The 21,673-nt window shown below is 40.0% G+C and overlaps 1 protein-coding gene across 1 annotated transcript; it reads right to left on the minus strand.

The window, feature by feature from the left end:
• Nucleotides 1-2,944: 2,944 nt before the first annotated feature.
• Nucleotides 2,945-20,230, minus strand: LOC141126868 (kelch-like protein 35). The gene is made up of 7 exons (XM_073612886.1): nt 20,018-20,230; nt 14,604-15,473; nt 12,920-13,104; nt 9,521-9,639; nt 8,097-8,285; nt 4,947-5,135; nt 2,945-3,985 (listed from the first exon to the last, which is right to left on the minus strand). The coding sequence occupies exons 2-7, from the start codon at nt 15,470-15,472 to the stop codon at nt 3,797-3,799; spliced, it is 1,740 nt and encodes a 579-aa protein (XP_073468987.1). The 5' UTR covers nt 15,473; nt 20,018-20,230; the 3' UTR covers nt 2,945-3,796.
• Between the last annotated feature and the right edge of the window lie 1,443 nt (nt 20,231-21,673).

Here is a 21,673-nt window from a genome sequence, read left to right on the forward strand (position 1 = left end):
TGTTGCATTATTTGGGATAGATTTATAAAGGTGTAAAGACATTGCTTATTCACACCAGACCTTGTGGTGGTAAACTGAAACTCAGCTATATGGGGAAGCCGGTTTTCTATCAGATTACCGTTACATTGTGCAACAGAAGTGACGTGCCGACCCAAAAAAAACTTATTGCGCATGCGTTCCACATCGCGTTCCACGGCGCTATGCGTTCCACACACTTCATCTGACGGGTAGCGGTAATCTGATAGAACACCCATGCAGACATCTCACTACACCCAGCGTATATAAATAAATATAGTAAATTGACATTGGTGATGCTGTTTTGATGTTACATTTTGAAAGAAGCTGGACACCAGCAGTAGGAAGGTGGCGGAGGCCATGTTGGTACACCCCACACTGCTCAGCACTAAACATTTAGGCTTTCAAAATTGAACATCCAAACAGCATCACACATGTTAATATACTATATTTATTTATATACACTCACTTTAGTGCTAAAATTACTCTGAAATTCAAGACATAGATGGGTGTAGCAAGATGTCCGCATGGTTGTTCTATCAGATGACCGCTACCTGTAAGATCATGAAGTGTTTGGAACGCATAGCGCCAAGGAGCGCATGTTGGAACACATAGCTCATGCGCAGTAAGAATTTTTGGGTCAAAACGTCACTTCCGTTGCACAATCGCGGTAATCTGATAGAACACCGGGAATGTCTAGCTAGGGGGCTGTACTATCTAACAGAAACAAAGAGGGGGCAGGGGTAAGGTAACAGGGGAACATATCAACACATATCACAAACACACAAATCTTTGACTATATACCATGTTTCCCCGAAAATAAGACCTACCCCAAAAATAAGACCTAGTGCTTTTTTCCAGGAGGGCAACAATATAAGCCCTACCCCAAAAATAAGCTGTAGATGGAGGTGCCTGTGTACTCCTACGGGTATAATCCTCTCTGTTACGGCAGTGTGCTATGTTTGTGTCTCTGATCTAGCGGTGTCAGGTGCCTATTGTACAGAGCGGCATTTAGTTGATCTCCCCCCTGGTCTCCTCCTCTTCTCCCGGCTGTTGGCGGGGGATCTCGGCCCCCCTCCCTCTGCAGAGCTTCCGCGGGTCATGGAAGATAAGGTAGTCTCAGTGCAGAGCCTCTGCAATCAATCAACATGTCATACTGTGTGTGGTATGCGGAATGGACACTCCTGTCTCCACAAGGTATTTACAGACCTTTTTTTCTTTACATGCTGGTGTGCTCTCTTTACATGCTGGTGTGCTCTCTTTACATGCTGGTGTACTCTCTTTCGCGCTCTGAGTATTGCGGAGGAGGGGGCCGGCTTCCCACCGGTGGCGGCTGGGATAGGTGGAGGAGAGCGGAGCTAAGGTGTTTGGCACCATTGGATTGCAGGGGCACACACATTGTGTATTGTGTGCTAATGTAACAGAGAGGATTTTGGCATTTTAACTTTGTTCAAACTGGGGATTCCTGACAGGCAGGGAGGGAGAGAAGACGGCACAATATATGGTAAGACCTACCCCGAAAATAAGCCCCACTGGGTCTTTTGTTGCCAAGATTAATATACTGTAAGACCTGAGCTTATTTCGGGGAAACACGGTAGTAAATAAGAACATCAGTGAAGAAGAAAAATTACTTCTTTGCAAAGATTTTTCTAACAGAAACAAAGAAAAGTTTTTTGTTTTGTTAAAAAAAAACCCAGTGGTGCCATAAAAAAAAAGATCTATCTGTCTGAAAAAAAATTATAAAAATTTCAGATAGGTACAGTGTTGCATGACGGCACAATTGACATTCAAAGTGCGACAGCGCTGAAATCTGAAAATTGGCATGGCCAGGAAGTGGGTGAAAGTGTCCAGTAGGCAGGTGGTAAAACCTATACCCCAAAAAAAGTTTTACAGGGTATCAACTTTCAATGATTAATTACATTAACTAGTTGTCACCCGCTCACCGTCAAATGACGGCGGGGTGGCTCTCGCTCTGGGATGACGTCTGCGGCCTAGGAGACGGCGTGACCACGATCTCTATAAAGAGCCATGGCTGCGGCTCTTTTACAATGTGATCGGCTGTGTCCAATCACAGCCGGTCACATGTAAACACAGAGATGTGTGGCGAGGAGAGCCGATCAGCGGCATCTCCTCACAGGAGACATCTACACATGTAATCAGTGCCCTGATTACAATAGCTTCACCAGTGCCGAAAATAAGTGCCAGCGATGAGTGCCCACCAGTGCCAGCGATCAGTGCCCATCAGTGATGCCAGTCCTTACTGGCTATCAGTCACGCCTATCAGTGCTGCCCATCAATGCCCATCATTTTCGCCCATCAGTGCCACCCATCAATGCCCATCAGTACCGCCTATCCGTGCCGCCTATCAGTGCCCACCAGTGCCACCTATCAGTGCCCACCAGTACCGCCTATCAGTGCTGCCTATCAGTGCTCATCAGTGCCACATATCAGTGCCACCTATCAGTGCCCATAAGTGCGGCATATTCGTGCCTCGTCATCAGTGCCACCTAATCAGTGCCCATAAGTGTCGCCTCATCAGTACCCATAAATGCCACCTCATGAATGCCCACCAGTTCAGCCTATCAGTGCCGCCTCATCAGCTCACATCATGTAAGGAGAAAAATTACTTAATTACAACATTTACAGACAGAAACTAAGTAAAAAAAAATGTTTTTTTCACATTTTTTGGTCTTTTTTTGTTGTAAAAAATAAAAAACCCAGCAGTGATTAAATACCACCAAATGAAAGCCCTATTTGTGTGAATGAAATGAAAACATTTTCATCTGGGTACAGTGTAGCAAGACCGCGCAATTGTCATTCAAAGTGCAACAGCGCTGAAAGCTGAAAAATGGCCTGGGCAAGAAGAGGGTGTAAGTGCCCTGTAGGCAAGTGGTTAAACTGAAGGCTTTTATTGAACACAAATACAACATAATTGCATAAGTTTATTTATTAAATAATTCATATACTGTATACAAAACAACGACATGCATGCAATGTTAACGAAAGAAAGTTTCAATTAAATATATAAATAAGGGGCCACAGGCCCTACTTAGATTAGTTGGGGACTTTTAAAGATGCTGCCACCGTTCGTAGGGTTACCGGCAGTGAAGCTTTTTGGCTTCACAGCCAGTTCCCTACTGTGCATGTGCGAAGCGCGCTCGGCTTTCTGAATGGCCTGGCGGTGGGAGAAGGAGGAGGGGGGCCGAACTTCGAGTGATTGCGCTGTGGCGAGATCTCTCGGAAGTGGAGATCTCTCTCCCTGAGGCCAAGAGATGTCCTTGCTGTTGTTTCTGGTTTGGCTCACTCAATGGACTGAAGCAGCACATGCCGTGGTTACCCTACCTGTAAGGGAGCATTAAGATTTTTCAGCAAGCTGGGCATTTTCTCAGAGCAATACACTGTTGTAGAAGCGACCATCCCCTACAATAACCCCAAAATAAGCGAATACACATGGGATCAAGTCACCTATGGCCAGCATTAGCCGGGTAGCAATAGAATGCATTACATGTCATTACAAGTCATAAAGGTCCCCATTCCATTGTCATGTTCCTTGCCTTGATTTGTTGATGTATAATGACTCTGAGTCTATATGACTACACCATGCTCAGTCCGGTGTTCACAATGTCCATTTCTTGGTCCATATAACAAGGATAACAGGAGAGCTCCAGTGGTGACTGTCCCTCTTGACCTGTTAGCGCCAACTCTCTCTTTGAATCCTCTCCTGTGCCTCTGTTAGCGCCAACTCTCTCTTTGAATCCTCTCCTGTGATTGGTCAGTTCAGTCATGTGCTCTGTCTCCGCAGAACTGTGACACATCCGTGGTGACTGATGCCGCGTAGCAGTGGCTGCCCCTCGGAAACCATATTTGTCCTTGGATCGTATACAAAAGTTTTCACTGTCCCTTCGCCGTTCTCATCTCTACCGCCCATAATATTGATCTTCCCTCCGCAGACAGTCACCCCGCAGCTTTCCTGCAGAACAAGAGAGACATCAGTTCAGTTTTATTACAGCTGAACTCTAGCGTTCAGTCTTGCACAGTTGTACCGCCTCCTCTCCTCTACTGAAATGCTTTACTCTGATCTCAATGCACACTGTGAGCTTCTTACAAAGCTGCAGCAAGTCAGACAGAGGCTGTCTCATTTCCTGGCTGAAGGCCATTCAGCATCATCTAGACCAGAGGTGCCCAACCACCAGATGTGTCCCGCCACCTCCTGCTCTGCGATGGCGGGTTGGCAAGCCCAGATCGCGGGTTCCCGACCCACCATCCCCGATCATCAGTATGAATGGAGCCGGCGCTAGAGGAAGCATGCGGCTGCAGTAGAGGGCAGAGCCAATTTTTCCTGTATAGGCGCCTGCTCCTGTCACAGGTTGAGTGATACCAAATGCACTCTGCCTCCTGGGACAGCAGAGGTTCCCCCATCACATCTGAGGTTCCCCCTTTACATCAGAGGTTCCCCATCACATCAGAGCCCTACATTAGTCCCCCCCTTTATAAAAACTTCTCATCACATCAGAAGCCACACCATTCCCATTAGATGCCACCCCATACATCAGGGTCCACCCAATACATTGGAGTCCCCCACCACAGAGTCTCCCCATCCCATCAGAGCCCTACATTACTCCAGCAGCATAGAAGAAGGCAGGAGGTGGAGCAGGTCTGGATAGAGGTGCACTCTGTCCTCTCCTAAATGCAGGAGGAATCAACATCATGATTTGCCATGGTGCGGGCAGGACACCATGCGTCCTGGCTCTAGACCTTCAATGGTTTTTATGAGGCAGGTGGCCGGTCTGCACCATGGTGACACATAATGCTGATCTAGGGCAAACTGTCCCTTCTTTGCGGCACCTCTCTTGCACATTTTAATATACATTTCTAAGTCCAGTGTTGTGGCTTCTGTCTTGCATTGTGCTGTGTTTTCGATCTGTTCTCACCAGTACACCAGGTAATGCAGCCACCTCGCTCCACACATCTGACTCCGGCTGGTATTTGAAGATGGTGCTCATTAACCCGCCGACAACATAAATCGTCCCATCTAGCTCAACCGCACTGATACAGTCCTTCTGGAATGGGGCTGGAGACTTATAGGTCCATTTATCATCCATGGGATCATAACACTGAACCTGGAAGACATATAACTTTCATCAGATTGCTGAAGGATTACAATTTTCCCACAAAATTCAAGATGGAGGGAAATACAGAGGACATGCTAAAACAGTATCTCTTAATGTCTATAGACGCATTTGTTTGGGTTAGTTTTGGTAGTATGGAAAGGTTAAAATACCCATTAGTAGACATGTGCACAGCCAAAAAATGTGTTCATTTTCGTTTTCATTTCATTGGTTTATTATTTATTTCGTTTTTCGGGTCATTCGTTATGATCGCGATTCGTAAATTCGTTCATTCGTAAATGCGTTCATTCGTACATTCGTACATTCGTAAATTCAAACATTCATTCATTCGTACATTCGTACATTCGTACATTTTTACATTTGTAAATTAGAAAATTCGGAAATTTGTAAATTCGAAGTTTGAAAATCCAAAAACCCGAAAATTCAAAAATCTGAAATAGTAACTAACTATTAAATTATAGGTATTGTAATTTCCTTTCAAATTTGACTGTCAGTGAGTGTAACAAATACGAATTCATCCGAAGTTACGAATTATCCAAAACGAATGCTGCATCTAAACAAATGGAACGGAACAAATTAATAATAAATAATAATAAAACGTTGTGATTATTATTATTGTTATTTATTATTATTACCGTAATTCATTACGTTCCATTCTGTTTTTTCGGATCATTCATAACTTCGGATAAATTTGTATGTGTTACGTTCACTAACAGCCAAATTTGAAAGGAAATTACAATACCTATAATTTAAAAGTTACTAGTAATTACTAATAGTTAAGTTATTATTAGTTAACTATTATTTCAGATTTCCGAATTTTCGAATTTACAAATTTACGAATTCACTAATTTACTAATGTATGAATGTACGAATGTACATTCGTAAATTGCGAATGTACGGATGCCCGAATTTACAAATGTCCAGATTTATCGAATTTACAAATATTCGGAAAAAATTCGTTAAACGGGTTTTTCGTTAATTCAGATATTCCCGAATTAACGAATTTGTCAAAATTAGTTAAAAACTAATTCGGAACGAAACGAATTGCACATGCCTACTCATTAGTTTATTTTTTTCACTGTTTATGTATTGATGGGGAAACTTCCCTTCACTTCCTGTCCCAGAGACGCAATAAGTTAGAGGAGATCTCCCAAAGTTAAAGGAATTCCACTCTTATGCCGCGTACACACGACTGGTTTTGCCGTCGGAATAAACTCCGAAGGTTTCTCTGACGGAACTCCGGCGGAATTCCATTCAAGCAGTCTTGCCTACACACGGTCAAACCAAAGTCCGACCAAAGTCTGACCGTCCAGAAGGAGGTGACGTACAGCACATGTGACGGGACTAGAAAAAGGAAGTTCAATAGCCATAAGCCAATAGCTTCCGTCTCGTACTTGCTTCAGAGCATGCGTCGCTTTTTTGGTCCATCGGAACAGCATACAGACGAGCGGTTTTCCTGAATTGGTTCCGTCGGAAGTATTTAGAACATGTTCCATTTCTAGGTCCGTCAGAATTTTTGAAAAAAAAAGTCCAATGAGGCACACACAGGCATGCTTTAGGCAGATGTCCCCATTGGCAGATTGCTCCTTACCTTTTGTTCTAGGGATAACTCTAACATTTTTTGATTTCCCCTCACTTTCTATCACATTGACAATGATCAACAATAAAAAATAAAGGGGATCGATCTCCTCGATTGGGATACAGAAAGCAATAAAACATGACAGATGGTCTAATCCTTCCATAACTCTGTTGAAAACTAAAAAAACATGGTCAATTTTCTCAACCCTTATTGTGTTGATGGGGGAATCAAGTGATTTTCTTGCACCGATGATAGAAGGAAAACAAACTGCATAAACTATGGGCTGACTAACTCATCTTGAGGACATTGCTCTCGACTGCAAGTAGGCACAGAGCACTTAGTCTTTAATGGGCCATCATGGTTCTCAGATAATTCTTTATCAGTGCCAACCTTTCTCCCGAGCAACTAGTGGCCATCATGCTCAATTGTCCCTTTTGCCCCCCTTTTAAATCCGGCACTGGCCACCATCAAATGAGAGATCAGTCAGCCAGAGCTCAAGGACCCCTAGAAAATTCTGTTGGAACCCTGGAGTTCAATTAAACACTGGTTGAAAATGGCTGGCCTAGAGCTACTATCATTTGTTTGGCCAACTTCTGGATTACTCACTTGCTTGTGCTAGAGTTCTAGTACTTAGAATGTAGCGCCGTCCCCAGTCTTCTGTAACATTATAATATTGACCAAGCTCTCTAGGCTTCTAGTAATGAGCTGACTGTCACTCACTTGTCTATAGTAGACTTCTAGGCCTAAACTGACTTATGTCTGATTCAAACAGATGGTCCTGTACCAAAGGAGGGGGAAGGAACCAATGGACTGACTCAAGTATGAATGTATACTCAGCCAAAAAGATTACGGAAAACAAAATAAAAAAGCCCAACTGATCACTTGATCTTTTTACCATCAGTCTTCCATGTTTCCATGTTTGTTAATTTTATCTATAGCTATTGAGCTCGGAAACAGCTCATCAGCATGACAGACATGCCGGGAGCTCCATTTGCTAGCTGAAAATGAAAATACTAAACATTCATAAAAAATATTGACTGACTGACTGAAAAAAAAAGAAAGTATACAGGTATGTCTTTACTTTTTTTAGTCCTCACCATACTAAATTAATAAAAAAAGTATACAAAACCACAATGGTCATTGGGAAGAATTACCATCTTACAAATAGCTAAAAAGATCAGTGGTGTCAGTGGGAACTTATGTGAGAGGTAAAAATTGCTCATTGCATAAAGAACCCCTGGTAAACTCTGGAGAAACTATTGGGTTCCATGGAACCCTGGTTGAGAAACCCTGCAATAAACATTCAAACATAACTGACTTTATTACACAATCTATTTGAATATTAGAACTGTAGAATTAGAACTGCAGATTACCTTGTCTGTGCTCTGATGATCATCTACTGCTCCACCAATGACATAGAGCTTGTTCATACAAGTGACCACCCCTGCAGAGCTCACAGCTTCCAACATGGGAGTGGCAGTAGTCCAGGCATTGGTGAACGAGCTGTACCGTTCCATTGTGGTCAACCTACTCTGACCATCAAAGCCGCCAACTGCGTAGATCTATGGAGAAGAAGAGAGGCACTTTATATTATTAGGGGAATTTTTAATATTGTCATAAATGTAAAATCAGTTATATAAAATTGTATTTTTTATAGACTCACAGGGATTCACTAATGATCTCCTCCCCTTCATGTCATATTCCTGGTAGGTGGTTGGGGGGGGGGGTGATAAAAATGCAGGTCAGCCACCTCTTCTCACTGTCTCTCTGCCATTCATGTGAATGAGGTCTTACCAACAAGTGTGACCTCCTCCAGTTCTGGCAGGTCTCCAAACATTGATGCAGCTATGCCCCCCATCCCTTTAACCTACTGCCCCCATCTACTCTACTTGAGGGTTCCACATCACTCCCGTTTGGCTACTGGGTGGCCACTGATGATGTAACAGGAGGAGGGCCTAATGGTGAGCCAGATGTAGGGTGAGTGTTTATGTTTTGTTACTTTTTCCTCTTCTCTTTTATTTCTTTTACTGAGCGTTTTTTTGTATGGTGGGTGGGCTACAACATAAGCAGACCTAGCATAATGCCAAGTCTGCCTTAAGTACCCTTGCAAAATGGAATTGATAACTTGTTAAGCTCCATGTACACATTTACACACAATTATTTATTCTTTGCACTGTGTGTTGGTTTTTATATGTACATACAAACTGTGACTTTTCCTTCTATATATATATATATATATATATATATATATATTTTTTTTTTTTTTTTTTTTTTCTAAGCAGACGCATTGGAACAATCAGAACAAGTTCTGTTAGAGACCACACTAAAAGCATAGCTCCCAACTGTCACTGATTTCGAGGGACTGTCACTGATTTGGAGCAATGTCCCTCTGTCCCCCTCATTTGTCCCTCATTTTGGTCTGATCTATATAGTTGTATATAAAATGCACTTTTTATCTTTCAAAAAGTGTTTCCCAGTGCTAAACCTTTCATCTAATTTAAATTAAATTGCTGAATTTGTAAATTTGAAAGCCAATATAAAGGAATAGTAGTGGTAAAAAAAAAAGCCCTTGTGGATTTAATTAACCTTTTTTATTTGGTTAATTCTCCTTTCAGGGGGTGTGGCAGGAGGCGTGTCCTATTCCTACATACGTTTGCTAGTGGGTGTCCCTCATTCCCATCTCAAAATGTTGGGAGGAATGCTAAAAGCTGCAGATAATCCATAGGATCCTGAAGAGTCAGAGGGGGTCAGTGAAGATTTATTGGTCCATGGTTTGCAGTTACCCTCCCACACACACCTGTCCCTTCAGTGCCACCATTCCGTGTCTCCATCTCCCTGTGTTCAGTGAGGCGACTTTAACCCAACTGTTGACGTTGACATTGAGCATCCAAACATGCCGGCTGTCTATATGACCACCTGGAATTTAACATAAAAAAACAATTGTTCATTTTTTGTCTGTAGTAGTCCAGACACATTTTAAAAAAAAAATTATCTCCTATACCTCTGCAATACATACGCCCCATGTTTATGCTTTAAAAAAACAAAACAAAAAAAAACTAAACTAATTACAAAAAATACCTTCTAGTCTGCCAGATATTCAATGAGCTCATAACTTCCTGTTTGAACTGACAACACTGCCTCTGCTACAATGAAATCCAAGACAGTTTTGTCAGCATTGCCTTTGTTCTCCTCTGCTGGACTACATAACACCTCTCCCGCCCTCATCCCTGTAACATAAGGGGGAGGTGAGCTGACAACGGTGCCTCTGCTACACTTAAATCCTGGATAGTGTTGTCAGCCTTTTTTTGGGGGGGGGGGCCTACATAGCTTGTCTCCCTCTCCTCATCTCTGTAATATAAGGGGGAGGTGTTCTGTACTCCAGCAGGGGAGGACTCAGGCAGAGTGGATAACACTGCATAGGCTTTTACTGCAGCAGAGGCAGAGCTGTCAGCTCACTACAGGAAATTAGGAACTCGCTGTATTTCTGGCAGGAACAGCAATCATTTTTTCTGTACTTGTACGCTGGATTCACACCTTTGTGTCTTTGCTTGATGCATTTTCCCTTAAAATAAATAAAAATGCACCATATGCATGTCAATGCATTGCAATGTGAGTTGCAAACTCCATGCATATGCTGCCATGGCAGGTTTTTGAACCCCAAGGACACCCCAGTGCTGCAAGGCTTAAAGAGGAACTGCAGTCTCATAGCTCCCAACTGTCCCTGATTTGGAGGGACTGTCCCTGATTTGGGGCAATGTCCCTCTGTCCCTCATTCCTCCTCATTTGTCCCTCATTTTGGTCTGATCTATATAGTTGTTTATAAAATGCACTTTTTAACTATCAAAAAGTGTTTCCCAGTGCTAAACCTTTCATCTGATTTCTAAATTGCTGCATTTGTAAGTTTTAAAAGCCAATATAAAGGAATAGTAGTGGTAAAAAAAAAGCACTTTTTTTGTTAATTCACCTTTAAGGGTGTGTGGCAGGGGGCGTGTCCTATGCCTACATACATTTTCTAGTAGGTGTCCCTCATTCCCACCTCAAAATGTTGGGAAAAAATAGTGTCCAGCTGCATTCTCTTTAGATATATATAATTTTGCGCTGATTGCATTTTTATCTTGTATTATAGTGTGTCATAACTGTTCACAAAACAAATGGCAGCCTCTTTCTGCAGCAGTGGTGACGCTAAATAAATGATAATACATTGTGGATAATACATTTGTGCTCATAAGTTTACATACCCTGGCAGAATTTATGATTTCTTGGCCATTTTTTTTTTTTGAGAATATGAATGATAACACAAAAACTAACCATGAGTGAAAGAAAAGTTTTGGTGTTATCATTCATATTCTCTGAAAAATGGCCAGGAAATCATAAATTCTGCCAGGGTATGTAAACTTATGAACATAACTGTATGAGAACTTTTGCAGTAAAAAAAAAAAAAAAAAAAAAAGGCTCAACCATCACAAAATTTATTTTTACTACCACTGTATGAATACAAGTTTGTAAAAAAAAAAAATACGAAAGTCATAACAGTGGCACCTAGTGACAAAATTACAGAATGCATTATTATGGTTGCACCCACAACCTTCCTACAAGTCAGTGTTGCCAACCTACCAGATTGAAATTTACTGACACCACACCCAAAAATTACTGGCACCGCCACGTTTTTACTGACATATCCAAAAGTTACAAAATTACAGTTTTAAGTGCAAATTAGAGTTTTTAGGCTACAAACAAATACAATATGCAATCAGCAATATGATTTAAGGTTAGATAATAAGGCAAAAAACATATTTCTTATTTTATTTTTGATATAGTAAGTAAGTAGCTCAGGGACTGGCCTCAGGAGGGCAAGAAATTAGAATGGGCGGCACACACATAAAACTGATGATGAGACCCCCCGACACAACACGTCCCCTCCTGAGTCACAGTGACAGTCTCTCTCCAAGCCAAGCGGTCCCTCCAGTCCACTCCAGTCTAAACAGCACTGACGGTCCCGGTCCCAGCCCGCCTTGCTCCCATACCGCAGACCCGCACACGAGGCTCTGGCCGCTCTGCTTGGCTCCCTTGCACCATGACATCACACGACATGCTCAGGCACCGCCTCCGCCAGAGCCGCCCGATCACACTGTAGCAGGCACTTGGATGGTCCCAGCTGACTCCGGACCAAGCCCAGTGTCACAGCCATATTTTTTACTGGCGATCTTTTACTTTTACTGGCATTTACTGGCAGGAGAAAATTGCCTGTTTTTAACTGGCTGCCAGTAAAAATACTGACGGTTGGCAACACTGCTACAAGTGCAACTACGGGCAAAATAAACAATGACAAATATGATTCAATCTGGCAATAGCATTAGCACAGCAGTTTCTGAGTCATGCCTGTATATTTTTTAACCTATTGATTCTGCAAGTAGATCTGTTATTCCTTCACTTCCAACACTATTATTATCATTATACAGTATTTATATAGCACCAACAGTTTGTGCTTTAGAGTGCTTTACAATATAAACAAAACAGCAACATTACAATTCAATATAAGAGGGTTAGGAGGGCCCTATTACTATTCGTTCTCCATGGAAAACACACAGCAGCATTGTCAGCCTGAGGACAGGATAGTCCTAGAAGGACATAAATTGATTTTAAAAGAGAAAGAAACAAATTTGAACCTTCAGCTGACACATTGGCGGTCTCTGCACCCTTTTACTGTGAACTATTTGGGATACTTTGTGAAGATATACTCTTACCTCTGTGAATTACAGATACAGTGGAACCTCGGATTGCGAGTAACGCGGTTTACGAGCATTTCGCAATATGAGCTGTGTTTTTTTTTTTCAATCCTGACTCAGTTTGCGAGCGTTGTCTCGCAAGACGACCAGGATTCAAGCTGCTGGGATGTGCAGTACCGCATTTGGCCAGAGGTGCGGGGGGCGCCGGTTCCCGAGTGTCTCCGAACATCTCCAAGTGTTTCTGAGTGTCTCCGGCGCCCCCCTGCACTTCTGGCCACATGCGGTACTTCCTAGTCCAGCAGTGGCTGTGGAACGGATTATCTGAGTTTCCATTATTCCCTATGTGGAAACTCGCTTTGATACACAAGTAATCCAAGGTATTACTATACCTTCCTTTGAAGGTTCAGCGCTCCACTGTACAAAGAGCCACATTAAATGACCAACAAGTGCCCATATGTGTTAATTCATACCTGAGATATAAATATTATTCTTCAATGCGCAGGTGGCCATCTCTGATCTGATGTATCCTGGGAGTCCAGAGAGCCCCGCCCACTGTCCCGTCTTAGGGTCATAGCTGTCAATGTATGGTAACTTTAAGTCCCCTTTCTTGTCACAGCCACCAATCACAACAATCATTTCAGACAAATCCATGAATCTGGAAAGATATAAATCAGATATGGTGCTCAGCTATGGTCACAAATTTTTAAAGTGACCTTTTCACCAATTTTGTACAGCAAACTTCATAGTTTACAGAATTTATGGGCAATAAAGCTCCACCAAATTTTTTTTATTTTTTTTTTTTTTTATGAATAACCTTGTATGTACTATACATAAGACCAATTATGAGTAAATTGTCAAAACCTCAAAAAAAAACTCAACCACAAAGAAAAAAAACACAAAAAATACAGCAAAATAAAGTGCAACAACGTGTAAGATTATTTAATATTTTGGAGTATTTATTGTTAATCATGATCACTAATAAAAAAATAAAAAACACATAAATAACCTAAAAAAAAAAAATAAATGCAAAAAATACTTTTTGTCCCTTTCATTAATATTATTATTATTTTTTATTTTTTTTTACATTGTGTTGTTTTATTTTAAAGTAACATTTTAGTACGTTTCTTAGACAAAAGGAAAACAATAAAATCCGTCTCACCTACAAGCAATGCTCAAAATCAGGGTCGGTTTACAAACACCCTAACACATCATAAACCTGAACCTTATGACTAAACATGAGCAAAATTCAGAGTTATATTTTGGCATAAAGTTCACAATTTTGGCATAATGCTATGTAGTAAAGGTTGGAAGGGCAAAATTAAGATGGGCAGGTTCCTGGAGGTTACAAATGCTGCTTACAGCTATCCTTGATCTGTTCTTAAGCCAAAAAAATACCTGTCATTGTCGTGGTCTGCAGTCCTATTATTTTAGCTCTTTTTTTCAGAAAGAAAAATAAGACAGTAAAAAAATAAAAATAAAAAAAAATAAATAAATACAACTATACAGAAATGTCAAATAGATTAAAAAAAAAAAAAAAAAGCTAAATTAAATAATTTAAGCTATCCTACATACAAAGAAAATACCAATGCCAAAATAAGAAAATAAAAGTAAATCAGAGAATTTATTTATTTTTATTATTTATTTATTTTTGCGAAATTGTGAAAATGTGTGAAAAGTAGAAATTAAAGGCAAAAGACAGAGTGAAAAGGGATTAGAACACCTTTCAGTTTTTATTGCTGTCTGTGTCCCCATTAGGGATATAATTATCCTCTCTATTTGTCCGGTTTTCCATTATGATTGAAAGTGAAAGCAAAAGAAAATCCCAAATTTTGGATTGTCCCTAGAAAAGTAATATAGGGGAAACCGTTCTAGTATACTAGTTTCGGTGGCCTGGGAGTCCCTTAGGGATTATCTAAATTTGCAGGGAATTCCTCTCACTTCCTGTCTTAGCTATGGCACAGGAAGTGAAGGGATATCTCCACCAATGGGACACAGATGTACAAAAAATAAACTGACAGGGGTTATAACCCTTCCTTACTCTATGCAAAATTAAAGTTCTACTTTAATGGAAAAATCCGTTTCACCAAAACCACTCCGCTCATCCCTACTAATGACATAACCTATAGACAAAACAAGTAAACAATATATTATTACCTTCTTGGCCTCATCCTAATTGAATTGTGAGTGTCACCTAGAATATGGTACATCTGAGCTTCGTAAAATAAAGGGAAACACTCTGGGGAATCTTGGATGATTTTGTCCATTTTCACCTTCTCCAGAAAATAAGCAGGGTCCAGCATGGGCAATCTGACATGTTCTAAAAGATCCTTTGGTATCTTTTCCTCTGTTGTTTTATTTTTCTTGACCCATCTCAAGACGGCTTCAATGACCACCTCCTCCTTGGGCACCACCAAGTCATCACTGGATAGGTACTCGATGAGTTCTTCTTTGCTTAAGTCCAAGAATTCCTCCTGCATGGAAACTTCTGTAAACCTTTCCAACATCATCTTCTTGGTTTTATCAGCCAAAGAAGGAATGGATAATGTGTCTGCAATCTTCTTTATCCCTACACAGTTCAAAGGGTCAAGTTGACATTCAAGAAATTTCACGCAGAGGTTTCGTAAACTGCTGATGTCAAGGAAGTCTGACATACAGAGGATCTCCTGAACATTTTCTTCTTGAATTGTAATTCTTCCTTCATACATGAAGTCCAAAACTAGAGCCATGTATGACGCTGAAACTTCAGGAAGGTTGACCATGCTAAGATGACTTTCTTTGAGGTTGCTGGTGAACATGGCCTTAAAATAGGCACTTTTGGTAGACAGGATGACTCGGTGGCAGGGGAATTGCTGACCTTCTACTTGTAGCGTTAGATCGGTGAACAACCCATTCTTCCTCGAGATGTTTAAACTCTCTAGAATTTCCATAGCATAACAAGACCCAACACAGGGACTAGAATCTCCATGTGTTATATTTTCTCTCATGGGACTTTGAAGACACTTGGTCCTTGGTTCTGTTTTCATCCTATAAAGCAACATATCACAATGAATATATACTGTAAATGATAGAAAATAAATGGACCTTTATTTGATAATTTAAAATTTTATGTAACTATAACAAAAAATAACTAGCATTGTCTTATTTTTTTATAGTACCACCTTGTCGCTTTAGTGGTGCTTCAAAGCCTCCATAGAAGTCTATGACAAAGCTCACTTGAAACACCTGTTGAGAGCCTTTAATTCAGCTTTAGCTTTGCTTTGTTTTGGAGAAATTGCAGGTATGAGATATCAGCACACATACAGGGCATCTGCCAAGCTTCATTAAAGCTTCCAAAAAGCACCACTGCATTTCATGGGCACTGATCTGGCTGCATTTAATGGGCACTGGTAAGGCTGAATTTAATGGGCACTGGTAAGGCTGAATTTAATTGGCACTGGTTAGGCTTCATTTATATGGCACTGGTAAGGCTGCATTTATTTGGCCCTGGTCAGGCTGCACTGATAAATATTTTAGTACACCATTTGGTTCAGAATATTTTTTTTTTTCTTGTTTTCCTCCTCTAAAACCTAGGTGCGTCTTATGCTCAGGTGCATCTTATGGAGCGAAAAATACGATACACATTTTATGGGACCTAATATTGTGATGATTGTAATTGTGATTGCGGTATTTTTTGTTTGATATTCATTATTATATAAGTTTTTTTGCAGTATAATGTCAATATTGGGTAGTGCAAAACCATATTTTGTATTACTATTTGCTTGTGATTTGGGAACACATTAAGGTGTTTGGCAGCAATCTCTTACAGGTTTTGATTAATTTTGCATCCACTGATTGGTAGCGCACAGAGTATTGATTTAAATATTTTTGTTTTATTGGTGACAACCCCTTTTACAATTTTTTTGCCAAGTAACAGTAAATGTGGGGTCAGGACAAAAAATTCACAGTCCACATAAAAGACCATAAGAACAACATATAGAGAGATGCATACCACTGAGCATGGTTTAAGCTACATTTTCCCTATAGAATGTATGTGAATTATGTGTAATAATAAAACATGGTGCTGATCAGGACAGAAATGCTGACAGGGGACAACAACTTTCAGCAAGGGGAGTATCCATGTGTGTTGAATCCTTCAATAAATCCTCCATTGAAGAATTTTGCTCTTTTGCAAATTTTGTACAATGCTACGGAGCATCCGTATTTAATAAGTGTGATACAGAACGATCTGCCAGTTCAAAATAACTACACAAATCTATGATGTTATCTAAATACAATGCATTATTAGGGTGAGATTTAATTCAAGCTAATAGCTTTGCAAATTCTGAGTCATGGTGCAGCCAATCAATAATTGCCATTAGCAGACGTATTGTGTTAATGAGATGATATCACTTTGCCTCAGGGCAGGGCAATGTCACTTTGATGCCAAGGATAATATTTCCAGTTTATAATGATGCTACCATCATGTTTCTGGTACAACACAAAGCAAGCGAGGATTTTGTTTTTAATAATGTCCTGCCAATTTTTATTTATTTTTATATTACAAAAAAAATAAATAAATAAATATATATATATATATAAATATATATATACACAGTATATATATAAATATATATATACACAGTATACACAGTATATATATATATATATATATATATATATATATATATATATATATATATTTATATACACACACACAATATATATATATATATATATATACATATATATATATATATATATATATATATATATATATATATATATATATATATATATATATATATATTTTTTTTTTTTTTTTTAACCTGACCAGTTCTTGTTTTAAAACATCTAATGTTACTGTAATCAGTATTCTCTGATGTGTCCCACTTCTATTAAAGCTAAAATTTACTTTCTGGTACAAACCATGGCAATATTAGTTTGAAATTAAAATAAATGTATTTTTTTTTTTTTTATTGTACGTATTTTGTTTAATACACACATAAAACAGTATGGAAAATAAACAAATGAAAAAAAAAAAACAAATAAAAAACAAAAAAAAAAAAAAGATTTCCCATTTAAAAAAATAATTAAAAAAAAAAAAAGATAGCGGAGGGGAAAGGGGGGGAGAAGGAGTTAATAAGAGCTGCTTTAGGTTTACTGAGCCTAGGTTCACACACTGGTGCGTGCAAAACACCTGCATGTGTTTCGCACCTGAATCGCACCTCATTCCTGTGCACATGACATGCGATGTATTTGCGGTGCGATTCGAGCCGTACAGTTTGTAGGGCTCAAATCACATTGCATCTGCACCAAAATGGTGCAGGACCCTTTTTATTCCCCGTGCAATTGCTTTGGAGTGCGACGGGGGGAAACGGAGCGAATTGCGCATTTCCCGCATTGCGTAAAGCCTCGTACACAGGATCAAACTATCGTACGAATTTTCGTCAGTTTTTTGTTGCATGCTAGTCTCATGTCGAAGGTGAAGAGGCTACTTACCGTCTGAAAATTTTCCTACGACAGAATACAACTTCAGAAGTGACGTCACGTGTTAAATAGTTTTGTATGTGTTCCTTCGTGTCTGAGCATGCGCAGTCTTGCTCTTACGATTTTTAATGTTCGAAAACCATACTAATTATAGGAAAATCAGACTTTTGTCATCCGAAAATTCGGAATTTGCTGCCGAAAACACCGTACTAACGATCCGAAAATCGGCAAATCGTTCATCAGACGAAGTTTTACTTCCGATTATCTGATCGTATGCACGGGGCTTTAGTGTGAACCTGGGCTGAAGGTTAATAAGGTGCTAAATAGAAACAATACAGTATTTATATAAAAAAAAAGAACAAGTTAATTTTCTTTGCACTTCCAAGGTTCCTGGAATTGACTTTGCCCTGGTTCACACCGATGCGATGTGGAAAACGCACAAGATCCACTGCATTTCCCCGCATTGCACTCCAAAACGATCTCACGGTGTCCATGAAATCTGCTGCGGGTATCAATGTTAGATCAATGACACCCCAAAACAGATCGCAAAATGCAGTGCGATTGCCTGAATCGCATTGCGTGGGTGTGAACACCCATGTGATGCGATTCAGGTGTGGGGGGAAAAACAGGGACCTGCACCATTTTGGTGCAAATGCAATGTGATTTGAGCCATACAACGCAGTAGTGTGAACCAGAGCAAAGTCAATTCCAGGAACCTTGGAAGTGGAAAGAAAAGTAAGCTGTTTTTTTTTAATACATATTATTCCTATTTAGCACCTTATTGACCTACAGCCCTGGTTCACACTAATGCGATGCGGGAGACGCACAAAGATTTTCTGTGTTTCCCCGCATCGCACTCCAAAGCAATGGGGGGAGAAAAAAAGGGTCATGCACCACTTTGGTGCGGATGCAATGCGATTTCAGTCATACAAAAGGTACGGCTCAAATCGCACCGCAAAGACATCGCATGTGATGTGCACAGGAATGAGGTGCGATTCCTGTGCGAATCACATGCGGTGTTTTGCACGCACCAGTGTGAACCCAGGCTCAATCTGCAGATTAAAAGGACACACCCTTGATCTGCACATAACAGAACTTATAAAAAATACATTGTAACAATAACATGGTATATATGTGACATACATAATAAAGTTATATATTTATTAATTTAAGGAATTTCCAGATTGCAGGGTTGATTTTTGGAGGCGTCCCTGAAGACCCTGGGGTACAGAACAGGACTCCCATTTCCCAGTGATTTTTCCACGTATAGGAAGCACAGTGAGTGGGGAGGAAAAGGAGGATCTGGGCACAGAGCTACCCTTAAAGCATTTAGATATAATTTTTTTGACCATAATCCAAGGTCTTCAAGTGGTCACCAAAATGTTTTTTTTTTTTCTTATTAAACAATTATTTTGCAAATACATATTTAATACAGGGGGCACCCATTCTGCCATCACATTGCTTTTTTGGGATTTCTAAATCTTAAATCCTAAATATCACATCTAAAGCTGTTTGCTTTCAGACTGTCTCTCTATGACTGAAATTCTGTAAAGCCTCATCTGAACTGAGCAGATAAGGAGAAGAAGGGAGAAGGAGATATGTTATGTTTCTGACTTCTTCAATGGTGTGCATATTATTAAAAGATGGAAGCATTGAGCACAATAATAAATTAAACAAGCATCTCTTTTTTTTTTTTTCAGCAGAGCTCCTAAGACTAGCCAGGTAGACATGTAAGACAGCTGCAACTAACATTTGGTAATTAATGTAATGTATTCCTAGATACCATGTAATATTAATAAGGAAAATAATGTTTTAACTTGTTGTATTCCTGAACATAATTAAAAAAAAAAAAAAAAATAAACAAATAAATAATTTAAAAAAAAATTATAAAATAAAATAAATAAAAATAAAGAAAATAAAAAAATAAAAAATACAAATTTAAAACATGAAACTCTGCATTTCTATTTAATACATCACACTAATCCTAGAGATTATATCAAAGACAGGCCCTGCAGGCAACTGACGATGAACATGCAATAGATCTCCTATGATTACCCAGCAGCAGCTCCAAGAACAAAGGCATTGTCATATTGTTACATTACCTGGATTAAAGGGAAGTGGCTGGCTCAGTGTCTTGCAGGAACTTGTACAACCAAGTGTCAGTTGGAGACAATCTTCTCCTTTATTTGTATTCAGCAGAGAATGGGGGCAGATCTGATGGCAGAAAACCAAAAAAATGTTGTCTGTTTCCTCCTTGTGAATGGAAAGTGTGTTGTTGAAGCTCAGCTGTGTGTCAGCTCCCTGCAGGAGGAGGAGGCGTCCTATACAGACAAAGGCAAAGGGGGCTTCAGTCCCTCTCCTGGGGGATTTATAAACTGGATTATACATGAAACAGACCCCTGGAGATAATTTCTCAATGTGCTGGAGGCTGTCATTACTGCCAGCTGTCCCTGATTTCTGGAAGTGGCTTCTGCCTTTAAATGTTTCGAAAAAACTGCCATTGTTAAGAGTTCCTGTTTTTTTTTAACATGACATGGTTGCACCATTTTTCTGCACACTAGGCAATTATTACATTTTAAAGTATGGGTATTGCTGGGGAAAAAAAAAAAAAAAAAAAAAATTATATATATATATATATATATATATATATATATATATATATATATATATATATATATATATATATATATTTTTTTTTATATATATATAATTTTTTTATTTTCTATATAGAGAGAGAGAGAGAGAGAGAGAGAGAGAGAGAGAGAGAGAGAGAGAGAAAATAAAAAAATATATAGATATAGATATATAGCTATAGTTAGATAGATAGATAGATAGATAGATAGATAGATAGATAGATAGATAGATAGATAGATAGATAGATAGATAGATAGATAGATAGATAGATAGATAGATAGATAGATAGTCTCCGCTCTATTTCATCCCAAAGGTGTTCTATCGGGTTGACTCTGTGCAGGCCAGTCAAGTTCCTCCACCCCCAAACTTGCTCATCCATGTCTTTAGGCCACATTCACACTGAGGCGCTTTTCAGGCGCTTTCACGCTAAAAAAAGCGTCTGAAAAGCTCACGAAAACCTATTTCCATTAATATCAATGAATGCTTTCACACTGGGGCAGTGTGCTGGCAGGGCGGTGAAAAAATGCCCCTCTCCATTAAAATGAATGGAAAGCTCTTCAAAAGTGCCTGAAAAGCTTCAAAAGCGCTCAGTGTTTTACTGGCGGTTTAGAAGCGCCTCAGTGTGAAAGGGGCCTAACAGGCGTTTTAGAGCTAAAAATAGCACCTGGAAAACGACTCTCCTGTCATTCCAGTGTGAAAGCCCGAGTGCTTTCACACTGGAGCGGTGCGCTTGCGGGACGTTAAAAAAAGTCCTGCAAGCAGCATCTTTGGGGCGGTTTAGGAGCGGTGAATACACCACTCCTAAAACGCCCCTGCCCATTGAAATTAATGGGCACCGCTGCCAAAGCGCCTGCAAAGCGATTCGGCAGCAGCACTACACGGGCAGTATTAACCCCTTCTTTGGCTGTTAGCGGGGGGTTAAAAGCACCCTGCTAGCAGCCGAAAAGCACCGCTAGAACAACGGTAAAGTGCCGCTTAAACTAGCATCGCTTTACTGCCGACGCTCTCACCACTCCAGTGTGAAATTGCCCCTATGGACCTTGCTTTGTGCACTGGTGCGCAGTCCTGTTGGAACAGGAAGGGGACATCCCCAAACTTTTCCCACAAAGTTGGGAGCATGAAAT

Source organism: Aquarana catesbeiana, linkage group LG02 (assembly GCF_042186555.1).
Source record: "Aquarana catesbeiana isolate 2022-GZ linkage group LG02, ASM4218655v1, whole genome shotgun sequence".
NCBI classification, from domain to species: Eukaryota; Metazoa; Chordata; class Amphibia; order Anura; family Ranidae; genus Aquarana; species Aquarana catesbeiana.

Coding starts and splice junctions, on each gene's coding strand:
- LOC141126868 (XM_073612886.1), bottom strand. CDS start 15,472: ATGAAAACAGAACCAAGGACCAAGTGTCTTCAAAGTCCCATGAGAGAA. Junction 13,105..14,603: donor ATTAGGATGAGGCCAAGAAG/GTAATAATATAT, acceptor ATATCTTTCCAG/ATTCATGGATTTGTCTGAAA. Junction 8,286..9,520: donor TGGTGGCACTGAAGGGACAG/GTGTGTGTGGGA, acceptor TCTTCTCCATAG/ATCTACGCAGTTGGCGGCTT.